This window comes from Antechinus flavipes, chromosome 4, assembly GCF_016432865.1.
Source record: "Antechinus flavipes isolate AdamAnt ecotype Samford, QLD, Australia chromosome 4, AdamAnt_v2, whole genome shotgun sequence".
Classification (NCBI taxonomy): Eukaryota; Metazoa; Chordata; class Mammalia; order Dasyuromorphia; family Dasyuridae; genus Antechinus; species Antechinus flavipes.
The window spans coordinates 78,075,556-78,098,633 of NC_067401.1; the positions used below are offsets into that span (position 1 = coordinate 78,075,556).

Below are 23,078 nucleotides of genomic sequence, written 5' to 3' on the forward strand. Positions count from 1 at the left end.
AAGCATTGACTCTGATATTTATTACTTGTGTGAACTTGGGCAATTCACTTCACTCATCTAGACTTTATTTTCTCCTATCAAATAGGGATTATCCTACATGGCTTCTGAGTTTTTTTCCTAGCCTTAGAGCTACAATCCTATGACCTAAAGGGAGCTAGTTAGGTGGCACAGTGGATAGAGAGCAGTAGGTGCTTAATAAATGCTTTTAAAAAACCCTTCTTTAAATCCAAACATCTCTCAGCAGATTTATATCCTGCAACTTCTAATCCATAGGACAGAGAATTGAGTTTCATATTTATGTCATTTTATTAAATTTATTTCCAACATTTGTTACTTTTGAGACTTTCCTGTTTAAGCCACCAAGCAGGGTGTCTACTTTGGCCATTTCAATTCATCAAACATGAATTTAATGCTGACTGTGTAAAAGACATTGTGTTCAATTCTGTGACCCACTGAGTCTTAGTTTATTTACCTGTAATAACAAAGGAGAGACTGAATTTAATAGTCTCTAAGATCTGTTATCAGCTCTAAAATTTCAGTCTGAAATCTACTATATTCCTTTATCCTCAAATGCTTGGGAACTGCCCCTTAAATTTAGGATTTTGCCAAAAGGGACAGTTTTACTTTGACCTCTACTAAGCCTACTAATAAACAGTGTCCATTGTGTTCTAAGCTGTGGCCAAAGATGGACAGTCTCTTTCATGAGAATGACAAAGAGTTAATGTGTTACCATAGGATTTTAATAGGAGAGCTTCCCAATAAAGAAACTAAGCATGTGACTGGAATATTCTGGTGCACCCTGAAGAAGGAAGGGAAATATGATCTTTAGCAGCTTTGTTGTTGTAGTTCAGTGGTTTTTCGGTTGTGACCCCATTTGGGGTTTTCTTGGCAAAAATATTGGAGTAGTTTGCCATTTCCTTCTCCAGCTCATTTTACACATGAGGAAACTGAGACAAACAGGGTTGAGTGATTTGCTCAGGCTCATACAGGTAGTAAGTGTCTGAGGGCAGATTTGAACTCAAGTCTTCTGACTCCAGATCCAGCACCCTATTTTTTTTTTTTTTTTGGCAAGGCAATTGGAGTTAAATGACTTGCTCAATGTCACATAACTAGTGTGTCAAAATTTTGAGATTGAATTTGAACTGAGGTCCTCCTAATTCCAGGGTCCATGCTCTATGTACTGTATCACCTGCCCTGAGCCAGTATTCTTGAAATAAGGGTATATTCTCAGTAGATAAAGGAAGTATATCCTGGGTGGGAAGTAATGCTGTGAGCAAATTTATAGAGGGAAGATGATAAATAGTAGTTAGCATTCATATAATACTTTAATGTTTGCACAGTGCTTTACAAATATTACCTCATTTGATTCTCACACTAGTCCTCCTTTTTAATGATGAGGAAATTGAAATGGACAGAGGTTCACACAACTAGTATGGGTTAAGAAAAATGGGAGATTGGATCAGGAGACAATGAGTAGACAGTATGGCAGGAGTGTGGGATTATCCTAGGGGAATCATGATGAATAGGACAGGAAAAGTAGGCTGGGGTCAAATTATAAAGAGTTTGAAATGCCTTGGTAAGGAAGCTGGCTTTGATCCTACAGAAACTAGATTACCACTTAAGATTTTAAGAAGGAAAGTGATATGACAAGAAGAAAAGTGACAAGACTCAAAGTTGAGTCTTAGGAAGTGTCTAATCTTTCAGCCCCAATTTCAAGTTCCTTATCAGCAGGAAACAGTAGCAGTAAACAATTTATACCATGAAGGTTAAAAAAAAAAAAAATTACTGCCACCCTCAGTGCCTGCCCTTCTCTAGAGAGACGAACTAGTACAGGGAAAAGACAATCGACTCTAGCATTAGACAATCTAGTTTCAGATACTGTGGTAATCACTTCACTGCTATGGGTCTCAGTTTCCTCCTCTGTAAAATGAGGTAGTTAAGTTTCTATCCAGTTACAAATATTCCCTATTTCATGTTTCCTGCTCCCTGGTTACACCTCCACAGTAGTCCAGAAACCCTTTAATTTTTTTTAATAGCATTTTTTTTTCAATTACATATAGAGTTTTCAAAATTCATTTTTATAAGATTTTGAGTTCTAAATTTTTCTCCCTCTCTCCTTACCCTTCTCCCTTCCCAACACAGCAAACAATCTGATACAGATCATACATGTACAGTAATGGAAACATATTTACAGATTAGTCATGTTGTGAAAGAAGAAACGGAACAAAAGATTTGATTTCAAGAGAACTCTAGATAGCTTTCCCATCCCCAGACACATGTAATCTTTTGCCCCAGGACTCTTGGACCTCAGCCACAAAAAGGTAAAAATAATATGCATAGCTCTGCATTCAGACTCCATAGTTATTTCTTTGGACATGGTTAGCATTTTCCATCATGATGCCTTTGGAATTGTCTTTGATCATTGTATAGCTGAGAAGAGCTAAGTCCATCATAATGATCATTCATTACACAGTTACTGTTCTCCTGATTCTGTTCACTTTACTCAGTATCAATTCATATAAATCTTTCTAGGTTTTTCTGAAATCCTCTTGTTCATTATTTCTTAAAGCACAATGATATTCATTATATTAATATACTATAGCTTGTTTGGCCATTCCCTATCTGATGGGCATCCCCTCGATTTCCAATTCTTTGCCACTATAAAAAGAGCTACTATAAATTTTATACATGTAGGTCCTTTTCGCTTTTTATGATCTCTTTGGGATACAAACCTAATAGTGCTATTGCTGGATCAAAGGGTTTGCACAGTTTGATTGCCTTTAGATATAGTTTCAAATTGCTCTCCAGAATAGTTGCATCATTTCACAACTTCGCCAACAATGCATTAGTGTCCCAATTTTTCCACATCTTCTCCAACATTTATCATTTCTTTTTTCTGTCATATTAGAAAATTAGATTGGTTGAGGTGCTGTCTCAGAGGTGTTTTAAGTTTGCATTTCTCTAATCAATTATGATTTAGAGCATTTTTTTTCACACAACTATAGATGGCTTTGATTTCTTCTGCCTGTTTGTATCCTTAACATTTATCAGTTGGGGAATGACTTGTATTCTTAGAAATTTGACTCAGTACTCTATATATTTGAGAAACGAGGCCTTTATCAGAAATATTAACCATAAAAACTTTCTCATCTTTCTGCTTTCCTTCTAATTTTAGTTACATTGTTTTTATTTGTGTAAAAACTTTTATGTAATTTTATGTAATACATAAATTATATAATTTTATGTAATACATAAATATATGTGTAATACATAAAAAATTGTATGTAATCAAAATTATCCTTTCATATTGTTCTCTCTTGTTTGGTCATAAATTCTTCTCTTCTCCATAGATCTGATAGGTAAGTGATTCCTTGCTCTTTTAATTTGCTTATGGTATCATTCTATATGTCTAAATCATTTATACCCATTTTGACCTTATCTTGGTATGCAGTGTGAGATGTTGAACTGTGCCTAATCAGAGACTTTTTGATTTCAAGAGAACTCTAGATAGTTTTCCCATCTCCAGATACATGTAATCCTCTGCTCTAGGACCTCAGCCACAAAATTAATCTGACTTCTCTGTGACTCAGTTTACCCATCTATAAAACAGGAATGGTAATAACTCATTTTTTTTCCTTCCTTTCCCAAGCAGAGAAAGGATCTTCAGACTTTGTATCTGTAAATTGCCAGAAAAAAACATAACCCTTATTTTTCTATAATCTACTGGAGAACAGAGTTGTTTGTTTTTTGTATTTACATCCCCAGCACAGTGCTTGGTATTTCACAGATTATTAGTAAATTATTGTTTATCACAGCTGCTCTTCTGCTTTTCTCCATTTCTCTAGGGCTCTGATGGCAGCAATCCCTTGACATTCTCTAATGATTTATAACCAAAAGGGATGTTAGAATTCATTTCGTTCAACCTGCTCATTTTCTAGATGAGAATATTGAAGTTCAGGGAGTTGGACCCAGGCTCTTTGATTCCAGATTTAATAACTATTTCTCTCAAGGTCAGCAACCTATCCCCCATTTCCTCAAAAATAAAAAATAAAAAACCGTATCAAAAGTCAAGATTCTAATTATCCCCTTCTGTTGGTGGAGAGAAGGCAGAAAACAAGTTCAGAATCCTTAAGGACACAAGGGTAAAAATACTGGACTCAAAACCTATGAAAAGAAACATTATAATTTCTTAGTCCCCACTCCAGTTTGTGTTTAAAATTGCCAACACCTGGGATTAAAAAACTGGAATCAAAGAGACTGGAGTTTAGTTGTCAGTGCAAAAAAAAAAAAAAAAAAAATTCCTTAAACAAAGCCCAGTGCAGATAAGTACATATGTATCACTAACTTCTGGTTTGGAGTAAAAAATAATTTATTATTTAGTAGCCACCAGCTCCTTTTTCTACTCCTTTGTTGCTTTTTTTAGAGTGGGATGCAAAAACAGAGAAAAGAAATCGATTGGGACTGTTTGCTAACTCATTAGTAACCCAGATAACCAAACATTTGTGGAAGGACAGAGACACTAGATACTTCATTTTAAAGAGGTTTGGGAGTCTTTTTTGGATATTCCCCCCCAGGGATCTCTTTGTCAAACCTTCATCATCCCAGCTAAATGGGGTGATAAGATTTCTTTTTTGAATGTTACTCTTTCAGCTGGTAGAATAAGGGAGGTAGATCTTCGCCCACAAATGAGAAACAAGTTACAGACTTTACTCAAATGCAGGGTGTGGATTTCCTCTGGTGTAGGGCATTCGAAGGGGCCTCCCCTTGCAGCTAAATGATCAAGGAGCCCTATTTACCGAGGGAGTCCCTGCTGATGGACCTCCCTTCCTGTCCAAATAAGAGACCAATAGCTGTTTATGAGTGTGGTTTGAGGCTCATAGGAAAGATAGCCTCTGCCAGCCCCACAACGTCTCTACTGCTGCCACAGTGCCTGATTCTAGATTTAGATAGCATCTTATAGACTTCCTAATCCAAGGATTAGGATACAGAGAAGTTAAATGGCTTTTTGCCCAAGTTCATATAGGAAAGGAAAGCTGACATCTCTGTAGCCCATTTGGGGTTTACATATCTCTTTACTTGTATTATCTGATTTGATCCTCATAACAACTCTGTGAGGTCAGTGCAATTATTATCCCCATTTCACATATGAGACAATTGAGGTGTGACTTAGTCATTAGAACATTCCTAATAAGCATTAATGGGGTGAGGAGGGAATTTTTCCTTTCTCCAAGTCCATTGCTCACAGCACCTCACAACCCCGGGATCAAGGATATAATAAATTCATTTTGCTTTGGGCTCTAGTCTGATTTCTTTACCATGACATGGCAGCCTTCTCATCCTGGAAGTTCATACTCTCCTATGTGTTCCTTTCCTCTGACTGAGTGGTTCTTCTAGGAGCCTGCATTTTTAAGGAAAGCTCCCAAGCCAGTCAAGGCTTTGTTTCTCTCCTGTACCATTCCTGATACTTCTGACTTTCTCCACCTTTGTTTCCTGATATTCCTGGTACTTACTTTTTTTCTCATTTCCCCCCATCTTTTTTAGAATATAATTTCATATATATATGTATATACTCTCACACACATATATGTATGTATTTATGTAAGTTTGGAAGGAGAGGGAGAGAAAGAGGAAGAGATGGGGGGAGGGAAAGGAAAGGAGATATGGAGGGAGAGGGAAAGAGGGAGAGAGACAAAGAGGGAGGGAAGAAAGAATATTAGAATGTAAGCTTCTTGAGGGCAGGGATTTGTATTCCCAGGAATACATAAGTGTCTCTTGACTTGAATGAGTTAACAGGGTATCTGAGATAGAGGATGGCACCATCTCAGCTGTGAGTAAACACTCAAAAAAGGGAAGAAAACTGCACTGAACTGAGACCACAGCATTTTTCAGATTTTTGTTTATGTGGGTAGGATTAGGCACCCTCCCAATAGCTCTGTGAGGACCTTCACAAAAGGAGAAAGCTGTTGGAAGAGGCTGTGAGTGCCTGGCAATATTGGAGCAATTATCTGACTAATGAGCTCACTGAGCCAGGCAGTTTGCCAGGCTGCCCATCACAGGGCTTGGAACTTATCTGGGTAGTGGGGGAGACAGCAGCCCACTTGCCAAATCCTTGTACCAGGAGGGCTCAGGGAGACTTGCTGGTGATAAAGCATCTTGGCTTGGGCACCTCTCTGGGCAGGTACTGTTCTGCCTTGAGTTAAAGTTGAAAGACTCCTCATGAAGAGTAGCCTCCAAGGCTTTCAGTATTTTATAACCAATAATGTCAAATTCAGGGCTTTCCAACAAGCAGCTCAGAAAAGTGTCTCTCACTCTGTTAATTGAATAACAAAGACCTCTTCTTTTCTCTTTCTTTCTTCCTCTTTTACTCTATCCCTCAAAGAAGAGGATACTTGCCCCTTTACAACTATATATATAGCAATAAGGCTATAGAGATTGTAGAATGTTATCAGTGCAGGAGGCAGTGTGGTACAGTAGGGAAAGCACTGGATCTGAATTTAGAGGATGTGGGTTTAAATCCTGACTCTCAACCACTTCATCCCTTTGTAACCTTCTTAATACTGTTATATATAATAATTTTAATACTTAGAATTTAGAAAGGTTTGACTTCAAATCCAGCCTCAAATACTTACTAGCTATGTGATCCTGAGCAAGTCACTTAACCCTCTTTCCTCTGATTCTGTAAAATAAGCCAAAGAAGGAAATGACAAACCACTCTAGTACCAAGAAAACCCCAGATAGGTCATAAGACTCAGGTATGACTGAAAAACAAGTGAACAACAAAATGGGGGTTATAATACGTACGTCTTAAAGTTGTTGTGAAGATCAAATGAGATAATTTGAAAATTGCTTAGCACAGTGCTGGCAGATAGTAGTAATTTTATATATACACATATATGTATATATGTATTTATATATATATACATACATACACACATACACGTATGTGTATTTTTTGTTGAATCAATTGGAGTTAAATGATTTGTCCAGATCCACACAGCTAATAAGTTTTAAGAGTCTGAGGCTGGATTTGAATCTGGTCCTTTTGACTTCAGAGCCAGTATTCTATCCATTGCTCCATCTAGCTGCCCCAATAACAATCACATTGTCCAACCCCTCATTTTACAATGTGGAATGGATTCTCAAATCACTTTTAAAGACATATTCTATTGCAGGTAGCAAAGACCCTACAAAGTCCTGTGGAAGAATCCAGAAGTAAGAGACTATAGGGAATACATGTGATCTGATAGCTTCCTTTTTAATACTGTCATTTTTTTTTAGTCTAGACCTGGGTAGATAGATTGATAAAAACATACATGCATATATTAAGTTTTTACTATGTACCAGATACTGGGCTATGTGCTGATGAAATGAATAAAATCAAGAAAAAAATGGTCCCCGTCACCAACAAACTCTTATTTTAATAAGGAAAACACTTTCCAGTGACAGAGATCTTTAACTTGTCTATAACATTTAAAGCAATAAGAATTTATTAACCACTTACTATGTGCCAGGCACTGTGCTAAGCATTGGGGGTACAAATGAAAGCAAAAAGAGAGAGTCCCTGCCCTCAAGAAGATTATATTCTAAGAGAGGAAGACCTCACAGAAAAAGGACTGAAAAGAGAACTGGAAGTAAAGGGGGAATACTCCCATAGCACATGGTGTTGAAATCTTTACAGTTAGAATCCAGGGATAGGATATCCTAGGGCCCTCTCTAAAATGGAGACCCTGGGGAGGACCTTCCCAGTGGGGGAAAGAGGCTGGCATTGGCAGAGGGATGGACATTACAGGTGAGAAGACAAAGTAAATGTGGTTCCAGCAGACCCCAGGTGCTGAGGGAAATCCCAGAAAGAGACAGTAGCTGAGACAATTCATTAAAATAAAAAAATAAAAAAATAAAAAAGGGAGAAATCTCTATCTTAGGTCCTAGGGCCCTCAGATATTAAGAGACTTTTCTGGCTAGTGCAAGAGTTAAATCTTCCTGATACCAAGATGGACCTTTTATCTAATACAGCCATGCTGGCTCTCATTTTAATTAAATATTCTTGTTAAATAGGAGGAAAACCTAATGTTTATACACCATTAATAGAATCTAAGTGTTGTCCATGCTTCTAAATTTCCTTACTCTGTAGCAGTGCTAGTCACTGAACACTATTTATAACTCCATTCATAGAAAAAGGAAAGTCCTTCCTTTTTTTTTTTTTAATCTGACGAAGAGATCACATGTGTCTGGATTACTGAGGCAAGAAAGGCAGGCCTGAATCTCTGCCCACTCTGACAAGTGGTGACAACAAGAAGTTTTCATTGGATTTAGGATATTATTAGTATATAGGGAAAGAGAAGAGAAATTCTACTTATATAACTTTTACTATGAGCCAAGCACTGTGCTGAAAATAATTCACATTTATCTCATTTGATTCTCACATTTTATTATCTTTTATTATTATTCCCATTTTACAAATAAGAAAATGGAGACAAACAGAAGTTATGTATTGCCCAGTTAAAGGGTCTTTTTAATGCAGGATTTCCCCACTCTAAGTCCAGGATTCTATCTCAGCTGCCTCCAGAGGCTATAGGTAACTCCAGAGAAGGAAACTCCTTCTACCAACACAAATCTGCACCTTCTCTATCTATTCTCTGTGATCTTAGGGAGTTATCTGAAATGTTGCCAGGTTAAGTGTCCTGTTCATAATCACATTGCCAGTATATATCAAAGGCAAGGCTTCATCCAAGGTTCTTCCTGACTTTAAGGCTGACTATCTAGCCAATACTCAACACTATCATTTAAGTATGAATTAACAACTCAAAACTTATCAGTGATGACAAAACAGTGCTTAGTTTACAAAGCATTCTTACCATTTTCTCTATAACTTCATTTACCCTTGTTTCATTTCCTCCTTTGAGAACAGAGACTGAATTTTATATAAAGAGTCTAAGTATCTAGCCCAGTGTTTGGGGTACATGATTAAAAGGAGCATCTGATGTAGTGCTGTAAAGAGGAAGGAATTCATCCTAGCGCCCTCCCTAAAATGGAGACCCTGGGGAGGACCTTTCCAATGGGAGAAGGAGACTGGCATTGGCAGAGGGATGGAATTACAGGTGAGAAGACAGAGTAAATGATCCTGTAATATGGGTTCAGATTCTGGTTCTGCTGCATACTATCTGGATACCTTTTTACAAGTCACAACTCCTCTCTGTGCCTCAACTTCCTTATCTGTGAAATAAAGATAAAAATTCCCATATACTGCCTCCTTCCTATACAAGAATCAAAAGCAGAAGTATTTGTAAAGGGCTTTGTAAACCCCAGAATGCTATATAAATGTTAGAAAAGAGAAGAGAAGTCCATCCATAGAATGAATTACATGTATTTTTCCTTTTGGAAAAGACTCCAGAGGCAGCAACTATTAGGACCAAAGCCACATCCCCCCTTGCTCTCTCTGACAGAGCCCAGGCCAGGAACCAGCCTCATCCTGTACCTCCAGTCTTGAGCCACAGTGCTGCCCTTCATGTCTTGCCTGGCACTCACAGAGCTGGGGAGGGTAGGAGCTGGAATGACAGTTCTTTGGAAATTTACTAAAAATCTCCCCGAGGTTGGAGGTCAAGGGACCCATTCATAAGATTTGTTTTGCAGTAACTTGTCCTCAGAGGAATCCCTGGGTGTGTCTGTTTGTTCCTGCCCAGATCACGTCTGAGTCTGTAGAGAGCCAGTACACAACTGGTATACACAGGTGTGGTTTTCCTGGTAGCAGAAAGAGGAAGGTACAAATACTATTTCTAAAATAGTGATCTAACTATTTACTTGTTTTCCAATTCAAAAACCTTCAGTGGCTCCCTATTCCTTTCAATAGAAAATATGATATTCTCAGCCTGGCATTTAATCTGGCTCCCACCTATCTTTCCAGTCTTATCTAGTATGACTCCCCTTATTGCAGTTTTAATTTAATAAAAAGCTAATTTAACAATTGTTACTTAATTATTTCATATGCCATTGCCCAGAGCTTTTTCTTTGTACAAACTCACTTCATGTCTAAAGGATATATCCTTCTCACCAGCATCCCAGATTATGATGACTTTTATTTTATTTTTTTCTCAATAGTATTTTATCTTTACAAATATAAAGATGGTTTTCAACATTGATTTTTGTAAGACTTTGTGTTCCAGATTTTTCTCCCTCTCTCCCTTATTTCCCCTTTCCCCAAGAGATCAAGCAATCTGATATAGGGTAAATATGTGCAAACCTTTTAAACATATTTCCATATTTGTCATAAAGAAAAATCAGACCAAAAGGGGAAAAAACACAAGAAACAAACAAAAAATAATCATTTAATTAATATTCATATTTAATAGTATTTATATTTAATTATAATTTTATACTTTTCTAATATATTTGTAGAATGTATAATTTTATATTTTATAACATAATTTAAGTTTAATGATAATAATTAAATAATAATTTAAACAAAATAAAAGGTGAAAAAGATTGTGCTTCAATCTACATTCAGTCTCCATAGTTCTTTCTCTGGATGCGGATGGCATTTTCCATCCAAATCTTGAATCATCACATTGTTGAGAAGAGCCCAGTCTATATGATGTCTTTTATTAAGCTCCTTCCCCTTCCAATTATCAGCGCTTTCTTCCTCTTGAAATTGTTTATTATTTACTTATCTCTGCACATGTTTGCTATCAGGAGAAGGAAAGAAAAGAAGGAAGGAAAGAGAAGGGAAGGAAAAAGGGAGGAGAGAGAAGAGGAGGAGAGGATAAGAAAGAGACAGAAAAAGAACAAGGATGGGGGGAAGTAGAGGAGAGGGGAAGGAAAGAATAAAGAAAAGGGGAAAGAGAATGGAGGAGAGAGGAAAGGGAAAAGAAAGAGAAGGGAGGAAAGGTCCTAGAGCAGTGCCTTATAATAAGTTTAGTAAAGTCTCGTTAAATAAATGGGGAGCTGGGACTCTTGTTTTTGTATCAGTGGATCTAATAGCAGTACTAAAACATAACAGGGCAAAATAAACTTTTACTGAATTGAACTGAAAAAGTGAGAGTGGAACAGATAACTTCTAGGAGAACTCAGGCCCAGAAAGGTTGCTTCCTTTTATCTGTTTGTTTAAAACTGATATACAAAAAAAAAGAAAAAACAAAATGGAAGAAGAAAAAAACAAAACATTGTCATGTGCCCAGTGGAACACCAGGAAGGACTTTAAATATGTAATAATAAATTTCTATTTCAAGAAAGCATATATAATAATAAAAGATATATTCAAGACTGTCTATTTTGGGGTTGCTTCCTCTACCAGAATCATTTTTATTGTTCCATTGTTTTCAGTTATATCTGATCCTTTCTGACCCCAGCTGGTATTTTCTTGGCAAAGATACTGGATTGGTTTCCCATTTCCTTCTCCAGTTCATTTTATAGATGAGGAAACTGAGGCAAACAGGGTTAAGTGACTTGCTCAGGGTCATATAGCTAATAAATATCTGTGGCTAGATTTGAATTCAGGAAGATTGGTCTTCCTGACTTTAAGCCCAGTATAGTTTCTAGTAGTCTTTTAGTTGATAGTCTAGAATTCTCTAAATACACCATCTTATCATCTGCAAAGAGTGATAATTTGGTTTCCTTATTACCTACTGAAGGAATTATTCCTTCAGGTTCTTTTTCTTCTCTAATTGCTAAAGCTAACATTTCTAATCCAATATTGAATAGTAATGGTGATAGTGGGCAACTTGATTTCACTCTTGATTTTATTGGGAATGATGCTTCTAGTTTATCCTCATCACAAGAGATGCTTGCCAATGGTTTTAAATAGATGCAACATCATTTTATTTTTTTTATTTTTTTTAATTTTATTTTATTTAATAATAACTTTGTATTGACAGAATCCATGCCAGGGTAATTTTTTACAACATTATCCCTTGCACTCGCTTATGGTTCATTTTTTCCCCTCCCTCCCTCCACCCCCCCCCCCCCAAGATGGCAAGCAGTCCTATATATGTTAAATATGTGACGCAACATCATTTTAAAGAAAATTCCATTATTCCTTTGCTGTCTGATGTTTTGAATAGGAATGGATATCGTATTTTTTCAAAGTATTATATCCACTATGCCATGTAGCTTCTTGTCTCAATGTCATTGACCCAGTGAGAGGAGATATTATTTTATCACTTCTTCCAGTAGGACAGAGATTCAGGACTTTCTTAATTCCCTTACTAATCCCAAGCATAGACATCATATAAAGCCTCTTCTTTATAGGGAACTCATAAAAAAACAAAATCCTCAAGCCCTCACTCTTCTAAAAATGGCATTCCACCTGTGGATAAGGAAAGTTAGAGAATGCAGATTGCATTGATGTCTCTTCAGTAGTCTTGGAGGGATTAAGTGGAAACCCACAAAGGGCTTGTGGTACTACAGTAAGGGCTCTGGCTTAACCACAGCTGCTCCAGTGCTGGCAGGCTGGCATAGGACAGCAGGCTGATTGCACTTGACCTCTGGTTTCATTGGCCATCCACATCTGCACTTTCTCTACAGTTTAGTAATGGATAGTTAGTTAACTACCAGGATCACTTAACCTGGAGGTGTCAGAGGAAACAACGTAACCTAGGTCTTTCTGAATCCAAGTAACCATTACAGGTTTTTACTGAGATAATATGTGATTTATCCAGGGTCACTTAGCCAGTAGGAGTCAAAGGAAACAATGTAACCTAGTTACACTAAATAACCACGAAGGGCTCTCCCTGAGAAGTGATTTATCCAGTGTCACTTAGCCAATAGGTGTCAGAGGATACAATGTAACCTAGGTCTTTCTGAATCCAAGTAACCACTAAGGGTTCTGCCTGAGAGATTAAGTAATTGGTCCAGGGTCACTTAGTCAATAGGTGTCAGAGGAAAGTATGTAACCTATACCTTTTTTTTTTCTCCATAGTAATCCAAGTAATCACTACAGGATCCCACAGTCTTTTATAGAAGGTGTAGTCAACAATGTCCAGATTTTTGCTCTCCCTACAATTGATCCCCTAAGAGGGTTATGTGTCAGTAATTTAAATGACATAGTACGGAGAATTCTGGACTTGAGACTCAGATCAGATTTCGAATCCTGACTCAGACACTAGCTGTGTGACTCCAGGCACAGTGTTTCATTTCCCTGGGTGCCTTGTTCCTCAGCTGTAAAATCCAAGCTTTGGACCTGATGGGTTCTAAAACCCATTCTAGCTTGGGAGCTAGGATCCCGTTTGTCTGAAGTGATGGCAGAGGATAAAAGTGTAACAGTTGCTAAACTAAAACTTACAGCCTTTCCTTAGTCTCAGAAAGCTCCAACTTTTAACTGTTGCTCCAAGTACTCACTTTCCCTGCTGAGATCTCCCGACCCTCAGGCCATTTCAGTGATTAACCAGAAGGAAGAGAGAGAATGGGCAGGTACCAGCTGGAATGGCCTGATGCCACTTGGGCTTCTCCCATTTCCCATTGGTGATGGAGGATGGACTCTATAGCCGAACAAATAAAACTCAGCCAAGAAAGAGGAGGTAGCCTCTCCAGAGCCATACTGAGGAAACCAAGCATTACCTGTGACTGGTGAAAACCCAGATATACCTCAGGGTTGTTGAATCTAAAGAGTGAATTTAACTGAGTAATCTTTATTCCTTTAACTAAAGTCACAGCAAAATTGGCCTTGTCTAGCTTTGAGTCACTGGGACTCAAACTTGTGGATGGTATTCTTGAATTTTTATGGGTTATTTTGTTTATTTTTTCATGGTTTTTTTTAGTGTTTTATTGATGTCTTTTATAATTTGAAAGGCATTTTCTCCACTTTCATGCCACCCTTTACCTCACATACTTTGTACCTTTTAGCAGGACCTTCCTTCAATATATTTCATACCATATAGATAAGCAGACTTTGGCACCCCAGCATCCTTTTCTTTACTTCCCCCTACTCCTATTCTTACTTTCTCCCTTGGCCTCAGTTACCCAGAATCTTCTACTTCTTCTCTTCCCTCTCATCACTCATCCCCTGAGCCTCAGTTTCCCCATCTGAAAAAATGGGACTAACAATTGCACTTACATCATAAGGCTTATGTGAAGATCAAATGAAATTCTAGGAGCAGAGAGCTAGCACTGGAAAGGGACTCATCTCTTTATTTTATAGATAAGAAAACCCAGGGAGGTTAAAGAAGTGGGTCAACAGGAGATCATTATACACTTCAACAACAATACTATATGATGATCAATTCTGATGGACGTGGCCACCTTCAGCAATGAGATGAACCAAATCAGCTCCAGTAGAGCAGTAATGAATTGAACCAGCTACACCCAGTGAAAGATCTCTGGGAGATGACTATGAACCACTACATAGAATTACCAATCCCTATATTTTTGTCCACCTGCACTTTTGATTTTCTTCACAGGCTAATGATATGCTATTTCAAAGTCTGATTCTTTTTGAACAGCAAAATAACTGTTTAGACATGTATACTAATATTGTATTTAATTTATACTTTAACATATTTAACATGTATTGGTCAACTGGCCATCTAGGGGAGGGGTGGGGGGAAAGAGGGGGAAAGTTGGAACAAAAGATTTGGCAATTGTCAATGCTGTAAAATTACCCATGCATATAACTTGTAAATAAATAAATAAGAAGTGAGTCAGATTCACAGCTAGCAAACATCAGTGGTGAGGTTTGAATCCAGGTTTCCTGATTCCTTAACCAGTACTCTGTCTATTGTACTAAAATGATGGCCATAAAGCACTATGTAAATGTGAGTTATTATTAAAACTTATTTTCAAGAAAGACTCTAATGTCAACATATTTCTTTACCTTACAGTAAATTTGTCAGTGATATATTTGTATTTTAAATCTCCCTTCTGTGTGAGTAGTAAAAAGCTTTGACTCATAAAAGGAACTTCTGGTAATAGAAAACAGAAAGAAAGAAGAGGAACTCTGATTCAGGCCACACCTGGTCCATCTATGCATAAGACTGACTATGGCAAACCAGATTTCTACTTAATCATCATGCTTGGGCAGGGATAGGGTAGGAAGCAAGGTAGAAGTCATACTGGCAATTTGGGGGTTGGAAGGAACCTTAGAGCATAAAGAAACACAGAATCTCATATTTGGAAAATGGACTATAAAGGATCTCTGGACCAGACTATTCAAATTATCCTGGATCTCCTTCATGAAAGAGCTCTGAAAGGAAGGGGGAAGAGAAGGATCCCAGTGCCCTTGGCTCAGTACATGCCTAGGAAAAATTTCTCTATAGGTAAATATGGAGGAAGAAGGGGAGTCAGCAAAGAGAATAAAGGAGAAGTGATTAGTTAAGTAAGAGGAAAATCAAGAGAATGAAGTCAAGTTAAAGGAGAACATTAAAAAAGGAGCAGAACCTTAAGGAAACATTTTACTACTTAGAACAAAAAGCATAAAACCCACCTTCAAATCAACTTTTTTTGGAAAATTCTTGTAAGGAAGTGGTTATGGGGTTCTGTGATAGAGAGATAAGCGAGGAAGGCAGAAATCCTATTGCTAAGCTCAAAGTTGGGACAGTGAGTTGGTGCAATGGATAGAGCACTGGGTTTGGAGTCAAGAAGATCTGAGTTTAAATCTGGATTTAAAGACACTGAGTGTGTGATCTTGGGCAAGTCACTTAACTGCTTTTTGCCTTTATCTATAAACTAGAGAAGGAAATGACAAACCTCTCCATTATCTTCCCAAGAAATCCTATAGACTAAGCATCAAATATGACTGAATAACCACAACAAAATCCAAGGTGAGGAATACCAGACTGGGGAGAAGCTTATCCAAGGTCTGGCTACTAGGCAGAGAAAGTGGTAACTCCTTAGTAATGATAGCTTCCTATTTTAACTAACCATTCTTGTTGACCAAGGTGCTTCCATCATACTGAGTACTTCCATATTCAGTTATTTCTGTGCTACTAAAGAGTCCCAAGTGTTGCTGGCATTTTTGGTGTCCTGGGACAAAGTCTCAATTGTTCTGTCCCAGTTATGGTTCTGAGAAGAATTGACCAGCAGAATCAAGTGAAGGGTGAAGAGAATAAGGCTATTTTATTTATTGATCAGGATGCTACTCACAATATTTGAGAAAGTCGTTTCAAGAGAATGATGAGAGAAGCCAAATTACAATGGGATTGGGAAGTGTGTAGGTATTGAAGGGAAAGCACTCTTCTTTAAACAAGTTTGACAGTGAGAGGGAGAGGGATATAATCCTGTGGCTTCAGGGCATAGAAGTATCACGTGAAGAAAGGCTCTTTTGATGTGGGGGAGGGTATGAGGGAATAAGCATTTATGTAGTGCCTACAGTGTTCCCAGTTAAGCTCTTTTTATAGATTGTCACTTTATCTGACCTGAATATATTTGCTCACAAGAAGAAAAGAATCAATAGAGAGGGAAAGAAAGATAATTGACAGAGAAGGGGCCTATAGGGGTAAGAGGAGATGATCCAGAAATGATCTAGTGAAAGGAAGAGTTAGCTTTGGCCAGGACATACTCCTTTATATGAGAAAAAAGGAAAGAATAGGAGTATAGATGAAGACCCAGAGAAGAGGAAATCATCTGATGAGGCTATGGAGTGGGAAGTAGAATTAGAGGATGAATAAAAGAGAAAATCTATTATTTGACAAGATAGGGGACAACCAAGTGGTATAGTGGATAGAGCACCAGCACTTGAGTCAGGAGGACCAAAGTTCAAATGCAGCCTCAGACACTTACCTGTATGACTCTGGGCAAGTATTTAACTCCAATCCCTTAAAAAAAAAAAAAAACAACAACAACAACAATAAATGTTGGATTTTCACTCAGGATTCTGCCTTAGGTATCCTCTGGTCAGTAAATGAAGATACAAGCAAGAAAGTAAATGAAAGTTCTCCTGACTCTATCCATTATGCCACTTAGCTGCCCCCAGTTCTCTTTCAAATATTTTCTGAGCTCAGAGTAAATGAGGATTTGCAGGAAATACAGATAGATCCCAGTTAGTGTAACAATGTCCTGAACTGATCGCATGAACTTGAACTTGCACTGTTTGAAGTTATGGGGATGTAAAATGTAGTCCAGTCTAGTGAAAATATGTTCTGTAAAATTAAATCACATGACCTGAACAGCCTATTTCTAGGGATTCCTTGTTCATAATAACCTGGGCTTAGTTGTAATGAAATTTTCAGGCACCTCAAATGAGATTGCAAATAATTAAACATTAAGAAGTCAGAGTCTTCAGAAAAGTGTGGAATGTGTCTTTATCTGTAACATGGACATAAAATGCTCATTACCACCTCTCCTCCTGCTCAGTGATTGGAACAGGGCCCAGACGATTCTTCTTATGTGTAAGTTACTTCCATTACCCTGAATATTTAATGTATTTTAATTAATGTACTGGGAAGTAGCCAATCAGCTGCCCTTTTCTTGGATGAAATGTGCTGTGAGCATAAGGATTATTTTGTGATGTAGTGAAAAGAACACTAGATTAGGAATTGGGAGACCTGGGTTCTAGAGCCAGGTCAGCCACTGCCTGGCTATGTAACCCAGAGAATCACTGAACCATGATATCCTCATCCATAAAGCAAACAGGTTGGGTTGGCCTCTGAAGTACCTTCTAGCCCTGTCCTTCAAGAATTCTTGTGTCTAACAAGAGAATGCTGGGATACCTAGAAAAACAGGTGGAAGAAAGGAAAGAAAATTGTGGAATGATAACTGGATACCTAAGCAAGTTGAACTGAATGGCTAAGAAAAGGAAGGCTCCCAACCAAAGAGAGTAAGCAAGAGTGATGCTCCTGAGACCACAGGAAACACAACCTTCAATCATGCCCCATGGGTAATGAAGGGGTAGTGAAAACATAGACAGGCTGGTGAGCAGTAATCTGTGGTAGGATGATTCCTTCCAAGATAGATGTCCAACTATGCTCAGTGTAAAAGCACTGTGACAGGGCAGTGAAACAAACAAATAATCCCTTAAATCGTCAAATGTAGCAGTGTCTTGCCTAAGTGAATATAAAAGTCTTTGTTTCATTCTATTGAAAATATATAGCCAAAATTTTTTGGAGAGTAGAGGTAGAAGTAAGGGGAAATGCATGAGGAAAAGATTGTCTCCAGTTAGAAGAAGCTGATGACTCAGTAGATAGAATCTACTTGGGTCAGAAAAATCTGAATTCAAATATAGACTCAGACACTTGCTAGTTTTTTGGTCCTGGAAAGTCATTTAACCACTGTTTATCTCCAGTATTTTCAATTGTCAATTAAAGATAATAGCACCTATTTCATAGGATTGTTGTGAGGATTATCAAAAGTGGATACAGGGAAAAACTTTATTTTGTCAATTATGATATTTCTTTGCCTTTCAAACACTGGCACAAAAAGTCTACTTCAGGACCTCTTTTCCCTTTATAACAAAAGAAATTATTCACTCCCTTCTCTTCATTCTGTCAGAGAAGCAAATATTGAAGCTTAATGTATACCAATTAACTGACTAATAAAGAATTATCTTTGGTCTGGTGCAATCACTGTGTTAAAGTCCTTTGAACAGTTCAAGCATCCACTTTCTTTTTTTAAAAAATGTTTCCTTAGTGTAATTATCAGTTAATTTTTACTTATAACTCAGTTTACTTAAAATATGGATAATAATAACCTCTAACTCCCAGACTTTGAGAATCAAATTAGATACAAATTGTGAAGTGCTTAGTACAGTATCTAGCACATAGTAAGCTCAATATAAATTTTGTTGCTGTTATTATTGTTGTTACTTTTTCTTGTACAAGTACTCTTCCTGGTTTTAACCAGAACTGCCTTCTATTCTATTCTCTCTGGGATACAAACACACATGTGCACACCCATAAATACACATACATATATGCTATATGTAAAATAAATCAACATCTCTATTTATCTATATCTATAGATATAGATATATATTGTGTGTGTATGGACATATGAATATCATCTGTGAAAATGAAGGACACTGGTTCCCATGCTCTACTGTTGGTGAGACATTTAAAAAGATTCAAGAGATCTAGTTTCTGGGTAATTTAATCATTTTATTAATAAGTCCAACAGGCTATAAATGAAAGGATAGTCATTTGGCTGTCTCTTTTAAACCAAAGACCTGGTCCACCTAGTCTGGAAAACAATTTGGAACTTTACCCAAAAGGTGATAAAACTGATCATACTTTTTGACTTAGCAGTACCACTACTAAGACTATATCCCAAACAGATCAAAGAAAAAGAAAGGATTTATATGTACAAAAACATTTATAGCAGCTCTTTTTGTGGTGGCAAAGAAATGGAAATTGAGGGGATATCCATCAATTGAGGAATGGCCAAAAAAAGTTGTAGTATTGACTGGGAAATGAGATGAGCAGGATCTTTTCAGAAAAATCTAGAAAAACTTACATGAATTGATTTAAAGTGAAATGAGCAGAACTAGAACATTATATATAGTAGCATCAGTATTATAATAATAACCAACTGTGAAAGATTTAGCTACTTTAATCAGTAAAATGATCCAAGATAATTCAAAGGACTCATGATGAAAAATGCTTTCCATCTCCAGGGAGAGAAATGATGAATTCTCAGTGCAAGTTGAAGCCTGTCTTTTTTCACTTTCTTTGTTTTCTTGTTGAGGGGTGTGTGTATGTGTGTGTATGTGTGTGTGTGTGTGTGTGTGTGTGTGTGTGTGTGTAAGTAATATGGCTAATATGGAGATGTATTTTCCATGACTTTACCTATATAATTGCTATCATATTGCTTGCCTTCTCAGTGGGTGAAGGAGGAGCAAGAGAGAGTGAGAGAATTTGGAACTCAAAATAATTTTAAATGAATTTTAGAAATAAAAAAAATTTTAAATATTTTTTAAAAATATCTTCTGATGAAACTCTGTTATCTCTTCACGTTGATTGAAAAGACTTCTTAAATTGATCTGGAAGTCTCCTAATTAAACATAATAATACCTGGCATCATCTCTGCCTTCAAAATCCTTATGCTTCAAGATTCATCTCACTTGCATCCTCTTTGGAATATCTTTTACTGATCCCTTCCCCAAAAGGATTTCTATCTTTTTTCCCAAAAGAATATCCAATTTTTGAGATTAAGGGCTGACATTTTTTATTAGTATATCCCTCTCACAGGGTTAGTACCTAGTAGTTGCTCAATTTTATTGTGAGTTGAATCTTTCTTCAACTTATTGCTTGGTTTGTTTTTTTCCATGGTAATTTAACAAAAAAAAAAAGAGGTTTGATTCTGAGTCAGAGGATCTGGGTTCAAATATCATTTCTGACATTTACTTCTTGTATGCTCTAGGACAGTTCATTTAACCTTCCTTGACTTCAGTTTCCTTATCTGCAGGATGAGGAAGCTGGAAAAGATGGTCCTTGAGATCCCTGCTTGTTCTCAGTCTTTGATCTTATGAAACCTGGAGCAGATTAACATAGTAGCTCATGGGAGCTGCCACCCAATGACAGATCATTATTTATGCTGAGGTCTGTGATATAAAGTAGAACTCTAGGAGCCCTTCTCTCCTTCATGATAATCTGTCCTGATAAACTTTTTAAATTTAATTTTAAAATAATAAACATTTTTTCTCTTTCATCTCCCCACTCCCTATTTAAAAAAAAAAAAAAAAACCCAAGTAACAAATATGCAGAGTCAAGAAAATTATAACTGCATTATCCTCCCTTTGAACTAAATTATTGTAAAGCTATCACGCCCACCCATCCCTGCCACACTGGCATCTGTACTATCACTGACTCATGTTTTTTCAGGCTATTTTAAACATGATTTGAGAAAGCAATTCCAATAGATTTGAATTGGAAGGTGCCATCTACATCCCAGCAAAGAGCTATATAAACTGAATGTGAATCCAAGCATAGTATTTTGACCTTTTTGTTGTTTGTTGTTTGCTTGTTTTTCTTTCTTGTAGTTTTTTCCCTTTTCATCTGAGTTTTCTTGCATGACATGACAAATATAGAAATATGTTTTAAAAGATTGCACATATTTAACCCATATCATTGCTTATTGTCTTGGGAAGGGGAGAGGGGAGGGAGGGAAGGAGAAAAATTTGGAACACAAACTTATATAAAAATGAATGTTGATAATTATCTTTATATTTATTTGGAAAAATAAAGTACTATTAAATATGAAAAAAGTGTGATTTAAGAAAGTGGTCTTGCAAGCAGAGAGAACACAACTTTTTACTTAAGGAGTAAAAGTAATCCCTTTAATTGTCTTTGTTTCTGGCCTCATCTCAAAATGGGGTTGCTACCAACACCTGACACTACGTGAACCATCCATCCACAAGCTATACTGTACTGCTTACGTGTGGATACAAGAGATGTCCTCTTCCTTACCTATGGAAACTCCTACAGGGCTACATTTCCATCCCTAAGCTGGTCTGCTTCCTGACCCTTGGAATGGGAGAAGGTCCATTCATGATCACCATTGCTTACATAATGGCATTACTTTTCTAGTAGTCATTGTCTTCTCAAGAACTTGGAAAATCTCATAGGCTCAAAGATTCGCAGCTGGAGGGGACCTTCAAGGCCATCAAATCCAATATAAAGTGAGCTTAGAGGTTAAATGACTTGCCCAGAATCCAACCTAGTGTTTGAGATAGAATTTTCACTGTCTTCCTAACTCCAAGTCTGTCACTCTATCTATCACACTATCTAGATGACAAAACTAAGATTGAGAAAGAGATGACAATCTGAAGATAGTTTTCCTAGGTGTTTACCATCCAGAACTAGGAGGGACCTTAGAGGTCATTTGGCCCAGCCCCTTTTATCTTAGAGATGAAGCTGACTGAAACAGTGAAGTAATTTGCCCAGGATCATGTAGCTCCCAAGAGGCAAAGCTAGGATTCAAATTCAGATTTTCTGACTACAGATCTGAGTCTTTGCCTTTATTCAAAATTCACTTCAGATTTTGTCTTTTCAGAAACTTGACTTGAAAGTGTGACATTAAATTTCTTTCTTTTCCAGGTACCACAAAATGTATTTTCCCCCCTCAGTATTCCCTAAAACTATCCATAACAAATACACTTGAAATGAAAAAATATATATATTAAAGTATTTCTCTATCTTGCTAGCTTAGAAGTCAGCTCCTAGGAGGCTGAGACAATGTCAGGAGCAGCTCTGTGGTGTGCTGTGTGAGAGATCCATGAATATTTAACAATTAGTTAATTAGACAACTGGGCTTTGTTCACAGGTGACTGCTGGTTGCTGGCAGCCATTGCTTCCCTTACCCTAAATGAAGAAATCCTGGCCAGGGTGGTTCCTAAAAACCAAAGCTTCCAAGAAAACTATGCTGGAATCTTCCATTTTCAGGTAACTTCAGAACTGATCCTCAAAGCCCCCCTCAATGAGGTTATATAACTAAAGGGGCAGGTGGTTAAATAGATATCCATATCAGATCATACCAGTCCAGACCCTGATGGTATTATAAAGGCTTTAGAAAGGAAGTATTCTTGTTTGGATTTCATAAGGTAAGCTGCCTAAAGGCAATGTAATTCAATGGATAGAATACTTGCCTTGGAGAGTAGAATTCAAAACTTGTAGCCAGAATCTAGTCCCACTTTTAATGTATATTGGTATCAAAAACAAATAGAAAAGGGGCACTAGAAGACAGAGGGCTACATATTGACTAAGAAAACTACATATTAACATTATTTATATTTTATTGTATTTTTCATTTTTCTCAAATATTTCCCAAATTTTTAATAAGACTCAAAACACTTGGAAATATTTTTCAGAATATCCATTGTTGTAGGCATCTATTTTAGATTATAGCAATGAAGCTAATCTGTTTTGGAACAAGAATTTTTTTTCTCATTTGGGTGTTCCTTATATCAAGAAAATCACAGTCTAGTTTCTGTCACTAGCACATGTTCATCTGACCTTTGAAGAGATAACAGAGATACCTGTAATGAGATAGAAATCACTTTAAGAAGATGGGAACTATCTTTATATGTAACTGTGAAAAAAATAAAATAAAAAAAAAAAGATGGAAGATAAAAAGGGAAAGAAAAGGAATCAATTCCTAAATTAAAAAAAAATTATTATGAAATTTTCAGCTTCTCCTCACTTTTTGTACTAATTAGTGAGGAA

At 37.0% G+C, this 23,078-nt stretch overlaps 1 protein-coding gene across 1 annotated transcript in view; it reads left to right on the top strand.

Annotated features, from left to right (window-relative positions):
* The window catches only part of CAPN2 (calpain 2), an 84,421-nt gene that overhangs the window by 23,782 nt on the left and 37,561 nt on the right, over window positions 1–23,078 (top strand). Inside the window, exon 3 of the mRNA XM_051993375.1 lies at window positions 22,180–22,298. Coding sequence (XP_051849335.1) covers window positions 22,180–22,298 — 119 coding nt within the window. The remainder of the gene's footprint in view (window positions 1–22,179; window positions 22,299–23,078) is intronic.